The 22319-nt window shown below is 34.4% G+C and overlaps 1 protein-coding gene across 2 annotated transcripts in view; it reads left to right on the top strand.

The window, feature by feature from the left end:
• The window catches only part of LOC110110036 (tudor domain-containing protein 3), a 61207-nt gene extending 42204 nt beyond the window's left edge, over positions 1-19003 (top strand). Inside the window, exons 2-7 of one of the 2 annotated variants that reach the window (XR_003702667.1) lie at positions 1015-1135; positions 16941-17190; positions 17720-17812; positions 17907-18178; positions 18394-18601; positions 18761-19003. Coding sequence is in view for 1 of the 2 variants with exons in the window: in XM_028699934.1 (XP_028555767.1) it covers positions 965-1135; positions 16941-17190; positions 17720-17812; positions 17907-18178; positions 18394-18549 (942 nt within the window). In the remaining variant the exon portion in view is untranslated. Of the gene's footprint in view, positions 1-964; positions 1136-16940; positions 17191-17719; positions 17813-17906; positions 18179-18393; positions 18602-18760 lie in introns of both variants that reach the window. The other variant, XM_028699934.1, reaches the window with a different exon arrangement.
• The last annotated feature ends 3316 nt before the right edge of the window (positions 19004-22319 follow it).

Below are 22319 nucleotides of genomic sequence, written 5' to 3' on the forward strand. Positions count from 1 at the left end.
CTGCTGTACACCATATATCATGTATCTCGATGTATCTATTTGATGACTAGCCTTAATTGAATTTCTCTCTCGTTATTAAGAGGGGTAATTAATTATAGGGGCTTGCGTCTATAGGAAATCAGAACTCAGATCATATAGTTCTCGCAAAATGAGAGTGAAATCTCTAGGCAATGTCTTGTTTCAAACCTAATCTACCTTCTGAAAATTTACCTCAGAACTTAATCCGTTAAAACTCCCATGAAAAAGAGGAGGCCAGGACATGAATTTTCGGAGCACACAATTTGAAACTTATACCTTCATTATGAAATATTTGAATTGGATATTGATGTGTGATGCAAGTATCCAACTTTTTTTTTTAATCTTTAAATTTAAGTTAGATATTTTATTTGGCAAATATTACTCCTTTATTATAATATTTTCTTTGATCATTCTTGTTACTACTCTTTCTTTGAAATATTGCATTCCTCAAATGATTGTTGGAGGATACATCTACTTTTAAGGGAAAATAGAATGCACTAAAATATAAGGGATTCCGACCTAAATGAAATTGAGGTAAGTTGAATAAATAATGCGAGCCGTTTCACCATGCAATTAACTTCGGGCATGCATATTAGGTGTTCTTTCAGCAGCTACTTTTGTCCATATATATATATATATATATATTAGTTTTTCTTATCAGACCATCCAACCTAATTGAAATTTCACCTAATTTTGGAATAGAGGTCCCATTGTCCTAGAAGGATGGGGAACTTATGTTCTTAGGTGCAGTATTTTTCTTTGTTTGCTTATTTTTTGCAACCAACTATTGCTTTTTTGAAATGTTATCATGAAGTTATTTTTAGACATGCCTGTCCTACATTGAGTTAACTACTCTCTCCTCAACAAACATTTATTTGTATTTAATTATGGTGAATTCACTTGTGAAGTTCCAAATTTTATGATGTTCAAGTTTCTATTGGCGCAGCTAGTTTCTGTAAGGGACATAAGTCAAAGTGTCATTGATTCTTCATTTAGGAGTTCGCCGCATCTGCATCGTATCCTTAGATTTGTTCTCACTGATGGGCAGTCTGAAACAATTGGAATAGAATATAAACCAATTCCAAGCATCACAGAGGAGATCATTCCTGGCTGTAAGGTTTGCTAATTATCTGAGTTTTGTTAGAGAATTTAATTGGAATAAAACTGGTTTTGTGGGTTTCCTCATTTAAAGCATTTACATGTTTTATTTATAGTGTTGCATGTAATTTGGTAGGTTTACTGGTTAATCATTTTAGGCATTTTTATATTGAGATGGGCTCGAAAGCAAGCTTGCCTCAGTTTTTAACTTTTAACTGAGTCTGATTTTGCAAGAATTTGGTTAGTGGGAAAATTAATAAAGCCATTATACATGGATATAATAATGTTCTTATAAAATATATTTATTATCCATATTCTATTAATGTCATGCTTGATTCACTTTTCTTTTCCAATTTTAAACAATATGTACTTAAATAAATAAGAAAAACATATTTTGGCAATGATGTTTTCATTTCTTATTTTTGATTTAGTGAAGAAAAACCATATTTGGCAATGTTGTTTTTAATTTCTTATTTTTGAAAACAAAATGGGCTGTTTTCTGAATTTGTGAACATATTTGACATTTTTAACATTTTCTTTTGAAATAAGCCTAAGTGATTATTTTGATTAATTAGACTTATTGGACTAAAAAAATTTTAATTATGCTATTTAAAATTTAATAAGGCCAAGTAATGATTACTTACTGATATAAATAAGTTTACATGCTTTATTAGTAAATTAATTTTGGTAATTAATTATGGGTTGGTTAATTAATTTTATAATTAACTAAAAATATTCTAACTGCCTATTTATGAAAGCCATGAATGTTAATTAGAGCCTCAATTTAGATCATTAGGTTTGTTATTGCCCTTTTGGAAATGGTTTTTAATTTCTTATTTTTGAAAATTGTGAAAGCACATATATAAGTGTTTTGACATGTTTTGGAAATAGGCCTTAGTGATTATTTTGATTAATTAGACTAACCAAATATAGTTATTCTAATTAAGAATTAATAAGGCTAAGAAGGGATTAATTATTGTCATAAATAATATCACATTATTTATTAGTAATTAATTTTGGTAAATAATCATGGGTTTGTTAATTAATTTAATAATTAACTAAAATAATTTATACTACCTATTTGTGAAGGCCATAGACCTTCATTAGAGCCGTAATTTGGATCATTAAGCTTGTTGTTGCTTTATTATAATAATTCAGCCTAGTATAATTACTTGATTAATAATTTGGAATTAACTATTTTAACTACGAAAAATAGGTGATAGTGACCATTCATCATTGTCCATTATCTTCCATAGTATCCCAAAGCATCACTAAAGTTGTTCTTTTATTAGCTGAATTTTGCTCCATTTCACTATTTTTTACTTGATAGCCCTGAAAAAATTCTGATACATATTGCAGAATAACACTCCATGACATTCCTAAAGTTCCTTTTGTTTCTTTTGGGCAAATTATAATAGATCACATAATATACGAATAAATAGAGTAAGTTCTTTACAGCAGGTGAAACAATATTAGATATTTATGTTTGTTGATTGGAGAGAGAGAAGGTCCAATTTTCTAGAGAGAGAAGGCGATTTTGAATTCCAGTTTTATGCAATTTCAGGTTTCATTGGATGTCGACGGAGGGTCGAAGATTGCTTTAAATGGAGATTGTGATGACAACCTGTTTGAGAAGGGTTATGAAAGACTGAAAGAACTAGAAGCTGTTGAGCTTAATTCAGATCTGATCCATAATTTAGATGAAGAATCAAATAAGAGAAATTCTGTTGGGTGTCAATCGGATGATGCAACACGAACTGAAAATAACAATCTAGATTCATCTTTTAATGACCTCGAGAAGGTTCGCAATTGTGATTTAAGTGTACTGGGCAACTGTAACACGGGTATCAATCAAACGAATGTTTGTAATCATCAGGCTGGGACGAATTCTTGGAACAAAAATTCAAATATCAGAGTTCTGAATGTTAATTATGGTGATGGTTTTATGCAGAATGATACAGTGGTGAAGTTACATTTGGAAAATGAATTGGAAAACTCAAAGAAGCTTCAGAAATCTTTGGTATTTAAAGAATTTGGGGAGAATGTTCCATTCCGTGTTATTGGTTTGGAATTGAGAAGACAATGGTCACAATTTGGAAAATTTCATATGACTTTGCTTGGAATGGGGTGGGCTCTATGTGCCATTGAAGAATTCGGTTCTATGGAGGCAGTTTATTCTAATGGTCCTTGGTATGTCAATGGACATATCATAGGAATGGATAGATGGTCACCTTCCTTTTTACCTACTTCATTAAAGGGATTAATGGTTCCAGTTTGGTTTAGAAAGCATAATCTTCCATTGCAATGGTGGAATGAGGTAGATATTTGTAGAATTGCATCAATGGTTGGTACCCCGTATCTAATTGATGGGAATATGTTCCAATGAGGGAGAAGAGAATTTGCTAGAATCTGTGTCCGAATCAAGCTAGATGATATGCTGCCTTTGGGCATATGGGTGGAGGGAAGCTCAGGTAAATTCTTCCAAAAGATAGAGTATGAGAGGATGTCCAACTTTTGCTTCAATTGTGGAAAGATAGGTCATTTGAGAAAGAATTGTGTGGAAAATTGTTTAGATACCAACCATGGTTCTAAGCAATTGATCAATCATGCAAAAAAGGTAGATTCAGTTGAGAAGGAAGATCCTAGAGTTGCTGAAGAGACATTGGGTGGCGGACTAGTAGATAGGAAAGCCACATATGGACCTTGGGTCATGTCAACTATGGAAATGGGAGGTTTAGAAATAATAGCTTCAACAAAATCTGGACAAGGCCTTTGAAGGAGGATGCTGCTAAAACGAAGGAGTCTTTAGTTATCCTTGCTAATCAAACGGATTAGATTATTGCTGGAATGAATGAAGAATGTACTGAGCCTGAAAACGGATCAGCTGCGCCTGTACCTGTTACCGAAGCTGACTTTTCTAATGTTCAAAACATCTCTGTGAACAATTCTTCGGGAATTGGAGGAGGTACTATTTTGAATTCAAGTAAAACTCTTAATGTAGTTAACAAATTTGATATTCTAAATCAAGTGGTGGAGGAAGGGGAGACAATTTGCATAGAAAAGGATGAGGGATTGATTCATGAAGAATCTGTTATCAGTAAAGATATTGAAATTAATTCAATGGGAAAAGAACCTGAAACTATGGAAGTGGAGTTGGAGAATAAAGATGGAGGGTCTTCTAATGTTAAGAAGAAAGGTTCAAAACAACTTAAGGGTTTGGGACTTATTAAGCTGGTTACTAAGAGTAGAAGAGGAGGTGTTGATCAAAAGGATAAGGTGGGGACCTCTTCCCCTTTTGTTCAATAATGTCTTCAATAATCTTTTGGAATTGTAGAGGAGCTAGAAAGAAGAAAGCTTCTCTATATCTCAAAGAGATTGTGAATGATCATGGGGTTTTTTTTTGTGGTGTTGATTGAAACCAAATTGACTTCTATAGAGAGAAGAGAGATAAATTCTCTAATTGGTACGAAATGAGATTATTTTCAAGTTCCTTCTGAAGGTTTGTCAGGAGGAATTTTGGTATTATGGAAACATAATATTGCTTCATTTAAAGTATTGGATTCTTCTCCACAATTGGTTATTGGAGAGTTAGATGTTCTCAATAAAGGTAGATGGAGATTGGCTACTATCTATGGTAATAAAGATATTTACATAAGAAGGTTGCGTTGGAAAAAATTAGAATCATTCTCTGATAGTGACTTGCCTATGGTGTTATGGGATGACTTCAATTGTTTGCTTACTAAGGAGGACAAAAGGGGAGGGAGAAGGTTTATATTTTCCCAAGGACCCAAAGAGATGAAATCCTTTTTGACCTGTAACGACTTACACGAGGTTGGTTGTGTTGGGCCAAAATTTACATGGTGTAACAATAAAGCTGGTGCTGAACGGATTCTGGAAAGGCTTGATAGATATTTTGTAAACTCAGCTGCTTCCAATTCTTCTCATCATATGGTGGTTAGGCACTTGGCTAGAGTTGCATCGGACCATTGTGCGCTTCTCTTAAACTTGCTAGAGTTCTGTCCTTTGTGTAAGAAAATCATCAAATTTGAAGATGTTTGGGCTTCTATCCCGGCGTCTAAATCGGTAGTGAGGGAGGCATGGAGGAAGGAAACTTTTGGGATTTCGTCTCAAGTTCTTAAGTACAAGATGAAAAGAGCCTTGAAGGATCTATTTTATTAGAGTAGAGCCAAGTTGAAAAACTTAGTTCTTGTTAAGGAAAATCTTAAAGGGGAGATCTTGAAGCTACAAGAAAAAGAAGTTGAAATTGGTTGGCTTTTTGCTGAGGACATCTGGTCACTTAAAGTCAAAGTAAATGAGCTGAATTCTACTTTGGCTCGATTGAATACATGGTGGAGGCAACATGCAAAAATCAAATGGATGTTTGATGGCGATAGGAACTCCAAAATTTTCCAAGCTTTTGCTAGTGCAAGAAGGAACGCTAATTTTATTTACAAAATTAAAAATGATGGACTTATGGTGGAGGATCAACACCAAATTGAAGATGTATTGTTCCGTTTCTTTAAGCAAAAATGGAGAGATTGAAATTGCTCTTTGACCGGTTGGCCGTCCACATGCAAAATTTTGGATGAAGATGATGTTCATATGTTAAGCAAAGAATTCTCTTTAGAAGAAGTGGTGTTCGTGATCAGGGAGGTTGGTGGGAACATTTCTCCGAGAAATGATGATATTTTCTTATTCGTTTATTAAAGCCTATTGATCCATCATTAAGGAAGATTTCTGAAACGCAATCAATCACTTCTTTTGCTTGGGGTAGATGTGTAAGGAATGGAAAGAGACACTTATTGTATTAATCCCTAAGGCAAGCAACCCTTTATCTCCTTCTAACTTTAGACCTATTAGTCTGTGCAATACTGTTTATAAAGTGGCGGCAAAGGTACTTTTGAATAGATTGTCAGTTATTATTCCTCAATTGGTCTCTGAAGAACAAGCGGACTTTTTGAAAGGAAGGTCGATGTTTGATCATGTTCTTGTAGCCCAGGAAGTTTTCCATAAATTAAGGTATTCTAAATCGGCTAAAGGTCTAGTCTCTTTCAAAATTGATATGGAGCAAGCTTATAACTCAATGGGATGACCTACTTTGAAAAGATCATTAAGATTACTTCGGGTTTCCAATTAAGTTTTCTAAGTTAATTTTGGAATGCATTCATGATCCTTCTTTCTCTTTATTGATTAACAGAAATCCATCAAATTGGATCAAGGCTAGTAGCGGCTTTCATCAAGGATGTTCTCTTTCTCCATTTTTGTTTATTTTTTGCTCTCAATTACTAACGAATGCTTTTTTTACAAAGAAGTAATTCTATTGGAATTTGTGTTTATCCAAGTGGGCCTAGGATATCGCATTTGCTCTATGCAGGTGATTTAATTATCTTTTCAGAAGCAAGGTTGAAGGAGGTGAAAGAAATTAAGAGCATTTTAATGAACTTTTGTGGTTGGATAGGACAAAAGATAAACAATAGCAAGTCATGTATCTTGTTTGGAAAATCAGTGAGAAGAAAAAGAAAGAGAGCCATTTCCAGTATCATGGGCTTCAAAACGGTCAAAGATTTTCATTATTTAGGAGTTAAAGTTGCTTTGAGGAGGATAGTAAGATCAAATTTTCAATTCATCATTGATACAGTCTTGAGGATGTTGAACATTTGGAGAGGCAAGCTCATCTCTTTATCTGGAAGGATTACGCTAGTTAAATCAGTTTCGCTCTCCTATCCTACTTTTCATTCTACTTTATCATTGGTACCTAAAGGTCTATTAGATGAGATTGATAAGCTTTGTAGAAGCTTTATTTGGAGCAAAAGGGGTGGAGAAGCTAGGCTCTATTATGTTAAGTGGGATTTGATGCGCAAACCAGTGAATTGTTGAGGTCGTGGTCTACACTCTTGCTCAATTAAAGTGGGACCTTTAAGGGCCAAACTAGCTTGGAATCATATTCAAAATAAAAACTCTTTGTTGCACAAGATCTTATATCCGAAATATGGTACTTTATATGACGCAGTTGGAACTAAGAAGGCAGGTTTGATAGCTTGGAAATTGATTTCAGATGGTGGCAGATTTCGTAAACCCATTGTTAGATGGAGCATTACTAAAGGGGAATCTATTGATGTATTTGAAGATACGTGGATTATGGATAAATGTATAAACAGATGGCCTACATTTGTGGCCCCTCAAGGTAACAATTTTTTAACGATGGATAGTTTCATCTCTGAAGGAAGATGGGATGTAAATAAATTGAATAAAGTTTTTGAAAAAGAGCTTTTGGATCTCGTTTGTAAGATCCAGATTTCACCGGATCAATTGGAAGATAGGATAGAGCTCATTTACAATTTATCAGGGAAGACAATAGCTAATATGAATGCTGAAACATCCGTGGAGCAAGATCTGCCAAGCTTTAAATACTGGGAATGGATAAAAAAAGCTAGAACTATCCCTCGGGTATAGAATTTTTGGTGGAGGATCTTCCATAATGCTATTCCTACCAATCAATTATTGTCATATAGAAGATTGCAAAGTAACAACATTTGTCCTAGGAATTGTGATGAAGTAAAATATGTTGAGCATGTTGTAACCAAATGCAGGAAATTGAAGTAGTAAAGCATTTAAACAGATGGGGATTTCAAATACCTTATTTTATTTCGTTTAGTGAATGCTGCAGGTGGCTGAGTTCACATAACTCTTGGATAGTTAATTTGCTTTGTAATATTGTTTTCTTCTCATGGAAGGCGAGGAATGAAATGGTTCATGAAGGCATTGAGGGAAATCGATTGGTAATTGCGGCCAATTCAGTTAGCTATGTTGCAAATTCAGCTAGTTCTTATTTGTGTGACTCGGGTAACTGGGGTGCTAATCAGCATACACTGTTGGATAATCGTTGGCATCCTCCTCCACCAGATTGGATCAAAGTCAATGTAGATGCATCATTATTACCTTGTTACAGAGCAGGAATCGGTGATGTTTTTCGAGATCACAAGGGTAGATTTCTGATGGCATTTGGACAAGTTTGTGTCCATTGGGATGTCTCACGTTTGGAGCTCTTAGCTATTCAAGCTATCGAGAAAGTTATAAGAGATTGGATGTTTTGTTATAAAGGTATTATTATTGAAGGTGACAACTATAACATCATCAGGTTTCTTCAGGATGTTGCAAAAAGAGACTGTCAGGAGTTGAAAGATTTTTCTTTTATCAAGAATTTCAATATTGTCATTTTTAATTGTATAGACAGGGAGTGTAATAAGTTAGCGGATTTATGTACTAACTTTGCTATCTTTAGCTCTTTTATTTGTGAACACATTAATTTGAATAAGGTTTCTCCTTTTATTAAAATGTTAAAGGAGGAATCAGATGCTACTTCTGGGTAGTTTGTATTGTTTTTGTTAGCTTTTTTAATGCAGCTAAATGCTTATTTCAACAAAAAAAAACGTGAAACAAGCCTCTTATCAGACATATATTAGAGAATTTGAAGCAAAGTTAGTCTCAGTAGGCAGGTGGCGGGTCATGGCAAGATCGTGGTAAGAATGTCGAAGGTGAAATTACATTAAAAAAACAGATGACCGACGAATTCAACAAGATCTTTACAAAAAATGCATTGTTCCTGAATAGGTATATTTTGATAAAGCGGCACATCTGCGTTTTTAGGTCTCCCAAACAGGACAACCAAGAAAAAACTGAGAACCTCAATGCATAGTTTTTTCCAGTTGAATGAAAGTCATTGAATAGTTTGCACATTCTTATAATCTGAATAAATGAAGACCTTAAAGGAGGGTTTATCCATACCATTCTAGTTAATACAGTTCACACCCCTGGTACAAATTGGAACTGTGTTAATGGCATTACGAACAGTAGCTGGAACCGAGATATTTAGCACCAATTCTTATCATTAATTGTTGTATTGAGGGGGGAGTTCATCGGTAAAGATGCGGGTAAAGCAGCAAAATTAAAAATATCATGTAATGATTTACCACCACACTAAGGGTCCGAAAACTAATATAAGCTATTGCTGTTTGAAATGTTGAATGAATTATTCTGCTTAATACCATTAGCCATATTTTTTAATTAATATAAAAATGAGAAAATATTTAAAGCAATTGAAGTCCAGAAAGATATAATTTTTTTCTTCACCAACAAGCAAGTAGGCTATCGGTAGAGAGTAAACTCATACGAGGGAGCAATTGAAAGCATGGACTAAAGCAGAAATTGTAGGGATGCTCAGCCCAACCAAATGCCTAGGCTTGCAAGTATTTTTTTTGGGAACTAGGTAAACTCTAGCATTTGTGTTTCTATGATATATGAATCTAGCACAAAGTTTGTTGAGGAGCTTAGAACTAGATTTGGGTAAAATAGAACATCTGATCGAGCAGGAAATAAAAATCCATATGCTTAATCATACAAACTATAGCTTGCTAGAAAAGAATTTTTTTTTTGCTTTCCACCCATGTAGAAGCAGGGAAGCTTTGTGTAAAAGGTGTTGGAAGTCAGCAATATGAAGCCTTTTTGGTGTGGTAGATATGCCCAAATAAATAATGTATGAATTGGCAATTATCAGGTTTAGAATATCACAAAAAACCATAGGTTGGAGGTTTGAGAGGAGAAAAAAATAGTGCTTTTAGTGAAATTTATAATAGCTTGTCACTTTCTTCCCTAACCCTAATTTTGTCCTATCCCTCATCGTCCACCTCCTCTTGCCCTACCGAATGACTTCTTTTGTCACAAATGAAATCCCCCTATCTTTATCCTCGACTCGAAAGCCATTTCAATAAGCGCCAATTGCATCCCAACATAAAATATTTCTATTGTGACCTCTTTCATATCATGACCCTCTCCATCTCTATAGTCAAAATCAGAAAATTCTAGAGAATGTCGCTAATTCATCCTCCACCGATAAGCCAAAATCAAATGTCTTTGAACTGGAAAACCATGCTTTCATGTAAAAACCCAATAGCAAAGGACTTTATTGTTCACTATATCCCTCTCATGATAGTCATTTTTTGATGAAGAGGTTAAAGGCTCGAAGGAATGGGAGGCTTTTGTGGTTGGTTACTCTATTGTTAAGCATCCATATTATTCAATAAATATTAGGTTTCATAAAGAGGACATGGGCATTGAAAGGTACTCCGAATCCTCTATCGTTGAATGGTGTTTTTTTATTCTTTAAATTTTCGGAGGATTATGAGATGTTATGGTTTGGTGGTCCTTGATTTTTCTTTGGTAAACTATTTATTTTTCAAAAAATGATTTCCTAAGCTTAGACTTAAACGAGAAGAGTTCTTTTTTATTCCTCTATGGTTTAAGATTCTTGACGTTCCCCTTAATTGTTAGAATGGGATTTTAAAAATTGCAAGCTCAGTTGTTACCCCTCTGGCTTTTGACAACTTTACAACAGACAGCCTGTGTCATACTTTGCTAGGGTGTCTGTGCAAGCGGAAACAGTTCATTTTCCCTCGATGAGCTCACTTTTTTATTTTTTGGTGAATTTCTAATTCTCAAAGTCTAGAACAACAACAATACCAACAACAACAACAATAACAACAACAACAACATCAAGCCTTTATCCCACTACGTGGGGTCGGCTACATGAATCTTTTTTCTCCATTGTGCCCAGTTAAGAGTCAAATTCTCATTTAGATCTAATAAAGAAAGGTCATTTTTAATATTTCATAACCAAGTCTTTTTAAGTCTACCTCTAATTCTCAAAGTTCAACATGATTAAAAACCAACCCCCTGCACTGGCTATGGTTCCTTTGTTCTCTCCCTTACATATGCCATTTTAACTTTCAGACCACCCAATCATCCCCAAGGGAGAAGTAGAAAAGCTGAAAACCAAGAAGAAAAAACTATATATGAAGTAGTCACCCAACTTTGTCACCTCAACTCGTACGACCAATCTCAAACATACCTACCAAACCTAGCATTAAGTCGGATCAACCTTCACATGAAGTATCATACGTAACACATTTATCAATTGAATCTATCACCAATCTCATTTCTTCAATAATGATTCAACCTTCTCCTTGGCCCTTCTGCTTGCCACAAATCTAAACTAAAATAAATTCTTTATTTAACAAAACATACAAATAAACCCCAAACTATCCCTTTGTCAAATACAAAACAAACAAGGCCAAATAAAGCTTAAAAGGTAGCCAGATTTCATCAAGAAACCTAATGTTTTTCCCATTTGTAGTAGTCGGGGTTCTTAAATGCTTCAATGTTCTTGATAGGATCCTTACTTGCAAGTATCTGATCAGCTTCTTGAACCTTAACTTTTTTTTTTTTTTTTTTTTTGTTTTTTTAAACCAAAAAAAAAACTCAAAGTTCAACATGATTAAAAACCAACCCCCTGCACTGGCTATGGTTCCTTTGTTCTCTCCCTTACGTATGCCATTTTAACTTTCAGACCAACCAATCATCCCCAAGGGAGAAGTAGAAAAGTTGAAAACCAAGAAGAAAAAACTAGATATGAAGTAGTCACCCAACTTTGTCACCTCAACTCGTACGACCAATCTCAAACATACCTACCAAACCTAGCATTAAGTCGGATCAACCTTCACATGAAGTATCATACGTAACACATTTATCAATTGAATCTATCACCAATCTCATTTCTTCAATAATGATTCAACCTTCTCCTTGGCCCTTCTGCTTGCCACAAATCTAAACTAAATAAATTCTTTATTTAACAAAACATACAAATAAACCCCAAACTATCGCTTTGTCAAATACAAAACAAACAAGGCAAATAAAGCTGAAAAGGTAGCCAGATTTCTTCAAGAAACCTAATGCTTTTCCCATTTGTAGTAGTCGGGGTTCTTAATCGCTTCAATGTTCTTGATAGGATCCTTAATTGCAAGTATCTGATCAGCTTCTTCAACCTTAACTTTTTTTTTTTCTGTATTCTTAAACCAAAAAATAAACAATTCCTTGTCTGACTTGTGGTTAATATCTTCACAAGCTTTTTGATAACAAAGCCACAATAACTTCAACATCCCAACTTAGAAGAATATAGGTCAAATGCAATGCTTCCAATATCTCTTTTACTCCTATCATTACAAACAGTCAGGTGATACCTGGTTTCGTTCATTTTGGTGCTTTCCTTCCATTTCTTATATCTGTGATTTATGCATCCAACACAGGGGAAATGTCTCATATCTTGAACTTTATCAAAGGAATTAGTGAAAATGTCTCTCAATCTTTGGGTAGTAATTGGTGATTTTAAATGCTGCTGGAATCATAATGAAAAATCAAGAGGAAATCCTATATTAAACATTAATTTTGAGACTCCAGGAATACGATTTTTGATATTGCCATAAAAGATTTGCATTTTTGGCTTAAGCTTGATTGACTTTTGGTTAATGATGGGTGGCTTCACCGTTTTTTATTATCATACTATAGAATTGAAGGTCCTAGATATTTTGATCATTCCCCACTAATTATACGGACACACCCTCAAAACAATAAGCGTCAATTCATATTTAAAATTTATTGAACCAAGAGTACTCACTTTTGGGATGCTCTTCACTTATTTCATTGCTTCAATACCTCTGGTGACCCCAACATCTGCCTTTACAAAAAGCTTCACAAATTCAAATTCCTGATAAAAATTGAAACTTTAAATCATCTCACCACCGCCCTATTCAGGATTCAACAATCTAGAGCATTAAAAAATGGATGGTTTCATCTTCTGAACGATGAATTCCTAAACCCCTCCCTGTATGCTAATGCTAGAGCATCAACAAAATTGATTGGTCAATATTAAATATCTAGAGAATCAACAAAATGGATGATTTTATCTTCACAATGGTGAATTCTTAAACGTCTCCCTGAATGCTAATGCTGAATCTCTAAGTGAATCACTTGCTAACTCTTACTCTTCTTGGGCAGCTTGGATTATTTAAAGGTCTAAAAGCTAATGCTTGACTAAAGGTAAAGATGACCTCAAATTTTTATATGGGAAGATCAAGAGGAGAAAAAAATTTAACTACAACAACAACAACATCAAGCCTTTGTCCCACTACGTGGGGTCGGCTATATGAATCCTTTTTTGTCATTGTCTTGTTAAAAGTCAAATTCTCCTTTAAATCTAATAAATAAAGAAAAGAAAAAAAAAAGGAAAAAAAAAAAACTTAACTGCAATAAGAAAATCACTACCCTTTTGAGAGGGCTTTCACTACTTCTGATGATATTGCCATTGTTGCCATCGCCGTTTTTAAAAAATTATTCAACACCCCAAACTCATCTTTAGGGATTACTCCTTCTGTCCTTCATGCCCTATCAACATTTTATTCCCTTGAACCTCATTCCCTCTTTAATTACTCGTTGTCATTGATGAAGAAATAAAAGCTATGATTTTCTCTGCATCAAAAACAACTTCTCCTAATCATAATAGGTTTGCTTTTTAATTTTACTCTAGCACTTGGGATATTTTTGGTGATCAAATTTGTTATGCGGTTAGTCATTTCTTTATAAGTAATTAATTATAAAAAAAAATTAATGTTTTTGGTATTGCTCTTATCCCTAAGCCTCATCATGCTAGTAATATGTTTGACTTCAAATCTATATCATTTTGCAACATCTTTTATAAAGTTATAAAAATTCTTTCCCATAAATTTAAACAAATAAAATCTCTCTACATTTACCCTAGTTAGGCTGGCTCTCTTCGAAGAAGGTTTTTTTATAGACAATATTGTTATTGCAAGTGAAACACTACTGTTGCTAGGTCCCAAGTCCTGGATGAGAAAAATGGAGGATTGCATTAGGTAGTCGACAGTCAGCTTAAAACTTATCGAAGAATCATGACATGAATCATTTACAAAATTGTGTTAATGCTAGGGTGTTCCATAGAAGCGACGCTTCGTATGGCCTGAATGCAATGATAGGTGTGCAAGGGCTGCTATATCGGTGTCTGGGTATAATGCTAAATAGGCAAGGGTTCTCACATCAAGGACAGATGTGGGAAAAGAAGCTAATCCATGAAATTAAAATTCGAATTTAAAATATATGTTCCCTTAGATGAAAATTAATGTAATTAATAAATATTATGATTCATATGAAGATAAATATTATGTGCATTCAGGAAACTAAATGAACTGGAGAGAAGGCTAAGGAGATGAATAGTTTAGGATTTAAACTTTGATATTTGTGTAGGAGTTGTACTAAAAATGATGTATGTGTGATTATACATAAGAGTTTAAAGGATAATGTTGTAAAAATTAATATAATTTGAGATAGAATTATAACTTCAAAAGATTATTGTTAATGCTAAGATTATTAATATTATAAGTGCTTATGCTCCTCAATTAGCTTTGAATATGATTCAAAAATAAAATTTTAGAATGACTTAGAAGAATTAATACAAAACATGCCTCTTGAAGAAAAAGTTTTTTATTGAAGGAAATTTAAATGGACATGTTGGTAGAGAGATATATGATTTTAAAAGCATTCTTGATGGCCATGGGTTTGGAATGACAAATGAAGGTGGTAAGATCATATAATTTTTTTCTTAGCTTATTTATGTACCCAACATCGATTATTAATTTTGGACTTTAAGATAAAGGAGTTGAAAATAAAAAATAGAGTAAAACGATATTCTAGGATTAGATGGGGGCATTTAAAGATTATTAACAAAAATATTTTTGGGACTAAGATTTTATATCTTAAGATTATATCTATGTATGAGGATGCTAATGTTATGTGGGAAAAAGTGACTTGTGATATTAAAAATAATACGAAAAATTCGTTTGAAGTTTCAAAGAGAAAAACTCATAATAAAAATAGTTTGTGGTGGACTAACATGTTAACTAGTCGATTACGATAAATTGGATCGGATTTTGCAGTTTTTAGTGACCTTAGCACCCTAAATGAAAATAAAGATTTTTGTTTTTATCAGCGGATTAGTAAACTGAAGTTAGAGAAGCTTTAAAGAAAATAAAGTTTGGAAAAACTATTGGACCTGATGATATTCCAACAGAGGTGTGGAAATGAATAGGAGATGAAGGATTTTTTTTGCTTACTAAACATTTTAATACTGTTTTGAAGACTTAAAAGATGTCAGATGAGTGGAGAATCAGTATGTTAATTCATATTTTTAAGAGTAAAGGTGACGCACAAGATTATGCGAAGTATAAAGGAATTAAGTTAATGTGTCATACTTTAAAATTATGGGAGCGAGTTATGGAGCGTGGGTTGTGGCGTGATACTAATTTTTCTCAAATTCAATTTGGATTCATGCCGGGTTGGTCTACTATGGCCATATATTTATTGAGAGGTTTGATGGAGAAATATAAAGGGAATAAGGAGGATCTACATATGATATTTATTGATTTAAAGAAAGCATATGATAAAGTTCCAAGAGAAGTGCTACGGAGAGTTCTTGAAAAGAAAGGAATTAATAATGCCTATATTCAAATCATTAAAGATATGTATGTAGGAGCTATTACTTGTGTTCAAACACAAGGTGGTTTGAATAAGTATTTTCCTATTTCGGTTGGATTACATCAAAGATCATCCTTAAGCCCATATCTTTTTGCTTTAGTCATGGATGTTCTGACTAAACATTTGCAAGAGGATATACCTTGGTGTATGCTTTTTGCTAATGATATTCTTCTTGTTGATAATACTAGAGATGGAGTTGAAGGTAAATTTGAATTATGGAGGTCAACTTTAGAGTCTAAAGATTTTTGCTTGAGTAGATCTAAAACTAAATATATGGAGTGTAATTTTAGTAGTAGTAGACCTAGCAAGGGGATTGTACTTTGGGTGCTTAAGTCATTAATAAGGGTACACGTTTTAGATATCTTGGATTTATTGTTCAGAGTGGTGGTGAAATAGATGAGAATATTATCAGCAGAATTTAAGTTAGATGGTTGAAGTGGAGGAATTGATCAGGCTTGTTGTGTGATAGAAAAGTCCCCTTCAAACTTATAGGAAAATTCTATAAGATGATGTTGAGACCTGCAATGCTTTATGGTGCCGAATATTGGCCATTAAAAGAGAAGCATAATACTAAGTTAAGTGTTGCAGAGATGAGGATGCTCAGGTGGATGAGTGGCTTTACCCTTGGAGATAGGATACGAAATGAGCATATACGTGAAAAGGTTGGAGTAGCTCCAGTGAAAATAAGATTAGAGAGTGTTGCCTTAGATTGCTTGTTCACATAAAACAACGGCTGTTCGATGACTCGGTTTGAAAAGTAGAGGTATTAGATTTGATGATCTCTTGGTGTTTGGCATAGCTCTTAATTGAAATATTAACTCTCTCTAGGAAATTCTAGAGCGTTTTAGGAATCTTTCTATTTTGCAGGAGGCCAAAATTCAATCTAAAATAATTTTATTGATTATAAGTTGGGTTTAAGGCCAGTTGTAAGCATATAAGCTTCACATAGGGAGTAGCTTAAAGTTGAGCACACAAGGAGATCCCGAACTAAAACTCGTTTCCATAAGAACCAAGGAGCATACTTAGTAAAGCTAGAGGTCATTGATATATGAATAGTATAGAATGTTGGGATTTTTTTTTTTGAAAAAAAAAAAAAAAGATTAATTTATGAATAGCATAGAGAACCCATTTACTTGTAATAAAACCTATATTATTTAATAAATGATTAATTTATTTGTATTTTTTTCTTTGAAGAATTTTCAGTGAATTTTAGCATTATTATAATACATTTTCATGCTGTATCTTTGTTGAGGGAAATTTCTAGATATCAGTGTGTTTTTATTCATGTCATAGGCATCTAATTTGTTTTTATGTACACACCTGATGATTTTTAGTGCTTCACTGTCGTTACTGCTATCATGATTTTTATTTTTTATTTTTTAATGCAGGTCCGTCTAGAGAATAAAATTTCCGTGCACCATGGTATACTATGTTTGAACGTTGGATCTCTTAGAATAATGGGAGGACTTGTTCAATCTCTTTGTGACGAGTGGCAGATGAGCCGGAAATACTCTGGTTTCTCTCGTTCATTGATGAGATTGTCCCAAAATGATGAAGGCCCTGGACCTCCTCCATTTGAGAAGTTGCGAATTGAACCATTTCCAAGAAAGTTTTCTCACGTCAGCAGTTCACATCGTGGTAAAGTTCATTCTTATTCAAAAGAATCACTTATGCCAATGATAAGGATCATAAATTAAGATATTCCTAGATTTTCGTGGAAAAAATCTTCCTTCATAGTAACATAGTGGCTTTGAATATTTATTTCGCACTGGCTTCCATTTCACATTTGAAGGAAGCATAATTTTACTCTTGTACTAACATCTATTACAGTTAAGAGACGCAAATAAAATAATAAATTCAGCTATTGTGAAACACCTTAAGTAAAAAGAATCTAAACTCTTAAGCATGGAGTCGTCTTTTTGGTGTAATAGTTGGAATTTCATTTAAGAAATTCCGCAGTTAAGCATGCTCGTTTTGGAGAAATCCTGGGATGAATAACCTCCTAGGAAGTTAAATTAACATGACTAAACTGTGAGGCCCTTATGTCAAAGCGGACGATATCTCAGTAGTTAAAGATTTGGACTTTTACAATTGTAATACTAGACTAGAGGGAAATACTGAGAGCCATCAAAGTGGTGACAAAAATATCTTCATGCTTGAAATATAGGAAAAGACGAGGCTTTTGAGGATCCAAAGCTTGTTTCCTCAGGAATAAAAAACGAGGGGAAAACTTCTAGTGTGGAAGTTAGGACTAAAGAAGGTATTATTGTGACCCCTTTATTATTCTTTTTATTCACTTCTGTCTGCTTATCTTTCTGGCCATGTAACAAAATATTTTTTTGCTGCACCAAAAGTAATTGAAGCTGTTCCTGTACAAAACCAAGTTGCTGCACAGAAACTCTTGCAGAAAATGGTTCAGCCAATGCATGAAGGAAGAGATCCTAGGGGTCATAAAGCCAGATTTAAGGGTAAGCAAGAAGTGGCGCCAGTCTTTACTCTTGATGAATGGGAAAGGAGGAAAGCGAGCTCGTCAAAGGCAATAGGGATGACTAATCTTCAAAATATTAATGGTGATGAGGAGCTCGCACGACAGCTTCAGAGCCAATTAGATATGGAAGATTATCAGGTTAATTTCTCTTTTGGTATCTTCTTCAAACCGAAAGCCTTAGATAATTTAGAAGAAAAAGTACCGGTCAAGTTGAAAACACCTTAGCATATATTGTTGATTGACTATTTTGCAACTGTTTAACAAAAAGAATTAAAACTATCAGGATTTCAGTCATTCAAACTGGGGTTCTGGGTTGAGGCCCCTTTTGCGGCTAATAATTTTAGTTATTGCAGAACAATCAAGGGAATGTGGAATACGAAGCTGATCAAATACGAATGAGTATGTTCAACTTTGGTGGAGCTGAAGAAAGGAATGATGGAAGAGGTGATTTCAGACGAGGAAGGGGGAGGGGAAGGGGCAGGGGAAGTGGAAGAAAAAGATTTGGCTGATTGTTTTGAGCTTTTTTCAAGCAGTTGATCTCCATTTCTTATTTTCTGGCAAGTATGGATATGCTGTATTTCTATCATATTTCAAAATTGAATTTCTGCTTAGACTAGAAATAAATAAACATGCTCTATTCTTCCCATCTTGGTTACAATAACCTTGCAATTTCACAGTTCATATGTTGAAGCTAAAAGTATTCTATTTCTTAATTTGCAGCTGTTTCATGATTCAACCATCTCCGGTGCTTGCTTCTCTCTTGTGGTCACGTGCTTTGGGGTTTTGTGATCCTCCTGAGATTGGTTAATGTACATTTCTAGAGCGATGGGTTATTGGACAGTGTTCATTTTCGTACATGTATTTTTTAAATTTTTGTTAAGATTTTACCATTATTCACTTTATTTGTGCTGAATTTCCAGACATGTTCAAATCGCAATAAAATCCTATGGTGTTTGGGTATCCCATTGATCTTGGATTTCTTTCATACTTATTAGCAGTTTATCAGGTAGGATTCCTAATATTGGGTTTTTTTTTATTATTTGAAAATATATTATATTAGGAGTGTTGCGGGCTAGAATATATGCGGCGATAGAGTTAGAAAGTTTTCGTCTCAGCGTTGTACGGATATCCAGCACACAAATAAAAGAAATAAAAACACAATGATTTTTATGTGGAAAATCCTAGAAGGGAAAAAACAATGGGGTCATGCCAAGTTGAAAAGTTATACTAGTGTTTGTTTGAGGTATAAGAGGCTGACTCATCCTTAAAATTTAGGACGAACATATTATAATAATTCACTCTTGAATTGATATTCAATTACAAACAATAATTTGAGATTCTACGATGTTGGGTATTCGGGTTGAATCCCAAAGTCACTTGGAGATCAGACATAATTTCGGTGTCACTTGGGCGGAGTTTCGTCATTGGATCGTCGGGCGGAATTTCAACATTATTTGAGCAGAATTTTGGCGCCCCGTGGAAGTCAGGTAGAATTCCGACGTCACTTGGAAGTCGGGCATAATTCTGGGTGGTGGTCGAGGAGTTTCTTCCTTCTTATCTTTTTTCTCTTCTCTTCTCCTTCTCTTTTTCTTTTTGCTTGGGTCCCCTCTCAAGAGAAATGAGAGGCTATTTATAGTTTTTTGAGAATGACATGACCCGCAAATAGGAGGATCAAGGGGAAATAGGGAGTGGTTTGGATGGATGGTTGATATTGAATCCCTTGATCGTGGACGGTTCGTCAGACATTTGAAGGTCTTAATGATACCAGAATTCAACGATCTTGGGCTTGTTGGATTCGTCTCGTCGAGTTGCTCTATTAGACTATAAGTATGTCACGTTTGAAAAATGTTTGGTAATTCAAATTAGTGCTTATAGATGGAAATGCGTATAAAATGCGTGCTGAAGTTGTTAAAGATTTGTTGATGTATCAATGACCAATAATAGTGGTAGTGGAATGATCAAAGTGTTACTAATCATTATAAGTTTATATCAACAGTCAATCAAAATTTCGTATTTTTTATGTTAGTGTTGAGGTACTCCAAAATTTTGAAAATAATGGTTTTAACCTTCCAATAGTGCTTCGGGTTCTTGATTTGGACTTATTTGGCTCGGATTAAGTCGAATTTGGTGTCGTTGGGTTCGTATTTCCGAGACATTCAATTCGACTGTAAGTTTGTTCAAATCAGTGTTCAGATGATCCCATATTTGAAGTTTCCAACCTGATTTTTGCCTTGAGATTCATGTCCGATCAAGATAATTTTTTATGATATATTAGTTGCTCCCTTATTTTCGGATGTTAAAGCTCCAGAAATTCGAAAGTACTTGTTCCAAAACTTTACATTAGTCGAATAGCAAAAATTTGCATTCCAAAAAACATAAACTTGCTCAAACTCAATCATAGAGGCTTCGTTTAACTCTGAAAGTATCAAAATTGAGTCTGAAACATCAAAAAATGTGTCTGAGGATCCAAAAAATGTCAAATTTAGACCGTCCGGGTTCAAAATCGGAGCCCGAACGCGTTTAGGCGGCTGAACCGGCCGGCCGGCCAGTAGGCCACCGGCGTCGTCGCCGGCAGAGCGGCTCGCGCGCAGTGCGCGAACAGGTGCGCCTAAGCGTGGTTTCGCGACACTTGTTAGTTTTTTAAATAAAAAAATTTTGAAAAAAATTCAAAAAATTACAAAAAATTCCAGAATCTTCCTGAAGCTTATCCTCTTCCAAAAAATATTATAAATACTCCCTTGGGCCAAGGGGGAAATTGCTCCTTTTCTCCTTCTAACTCTCTTACAGTAGAGACATTCCTCTGTTTTATGTGACTTTTCCTACTTAAATCAGCATCCCTCCTCTTGTACAGAAGTTGGAATTACTTCTTCTTTCTCTCATTTTTTTCTTCTTGCTATGAGGTTTTCTAGTATTTTTCGTAGGTGATTTTCCCTACTTAAATTTAGTGATCCTCTGTAGTGTGTAAGGAAATTTTTTTCTCCTTCCATTGTTTTCTCCTCTGACTATCTTCTTACAGGCGAGGCATTCAACTGTTTAACATATAAGACTTTACCTACGTAAATCGGCGCCCCTCCTCTCATATAGAAATTGAAATTTTCTTTTTTTTTCTCCTTCTTTCTCTACCATTTTTCTTCTTACTTAAGAGGCTTTCCACTTTTTTTGGTAGGTAACTTTCTCTACTTAAATTTAGTGCTCATCTTTAGTATAGAAGGAAATTTTTTCTCCTTCCACTATCTTCTCCTATAGCTATCTTCTTACAGTCGAGATATTTTGCTATTTTACGTAGGTGACTTTCCCTACATAAATCAGTGTCCCTCCTCTTGTGTAGAAGTTAAAATTTTTGGACTCATTTCTTTTCTTTCTCCTCCCTCATTCTAATTTTTTTATACTTTAGATATTCTCCTGTTTTGGTATGTGGTATCCCCTACTTAAATTTAGGGTCTCTCTTATTGTGTAAAAGTAAATTTTTCTCCTTGTTCTTCTCCTGCATTCTTCTTCTTACATTGGAGGCATTTCACTGTCGGAGATAGGTGGCTTTAGTCTATCAAGCTTTAGTGCTCATCTCTTGTGTAGAAGAAGTCACGATTAGAGGTTATCTTCTTAATAGACAACCCTCGATAGAAGAAGATCAATTGCTACTTATATGCGAATTGCTACTTATATGCGAGGGTGATTTGAGAAGATATGATAATAATAGTACTCAGGAGCACAGACTTAATTTATTAGCAAACAAGGAAAGTTTTGATGTTGTTCGAGGAAAAGTTTATCGGCGATGGACGATCGAGCTGAAGTCCGTTGGCAATCTTCGACCGAGTGTAGAGCTGAAGGAGAGAATGGGAGGGTGTGCGACTGTTACTAGTTGAGTGAGAAGCCGATGATGGCATATAGAAAGTGAATGATCGACGGCGAAGATCAGACGATGATGGCGTATGTCCAGTGGCATTTTGCTAAGACAATATGCATCCATATTGAAATGCGTCGACATCATATATTCTTATATGGATGATATAAATGTACTTTTTGATTTCAACTTGTTGCAAATTTAGATTCAGGATTTATAATTTTGATGATAACAAATATTTTTGATACTTCTATTTTTTTACAACTGTCTTGCCTACTAATGTTTCAGGTCCACAAGATCAAAATTGTAAATCAATCCAACTCAAGATTAGATAGATTAGGACTGAGTCAATCTGTAAGTATACATTAAGGGTTTTTTTCTTTTCTTGAGTCAAATATAACAAAGTAGGTCTTGATGCTAAGTAACCTTGCACACACA

This window comes from Dendrobium catenatum, unplaced genomic scaffold (assembly GCF_001605985.2).
Source record: "Dendrobium catenatum unplaced genomic scaffold, ASM160598v2 fragScaff_scaffold_133, whole genome shotgun sequence".
Lineage (NCBI taxonomy): Eukaryota > Viridiplantae > Streptophyta > Magnoliopsida > Asparagales > Orchidaceae > Dendrobium > Dendrobium catenatum.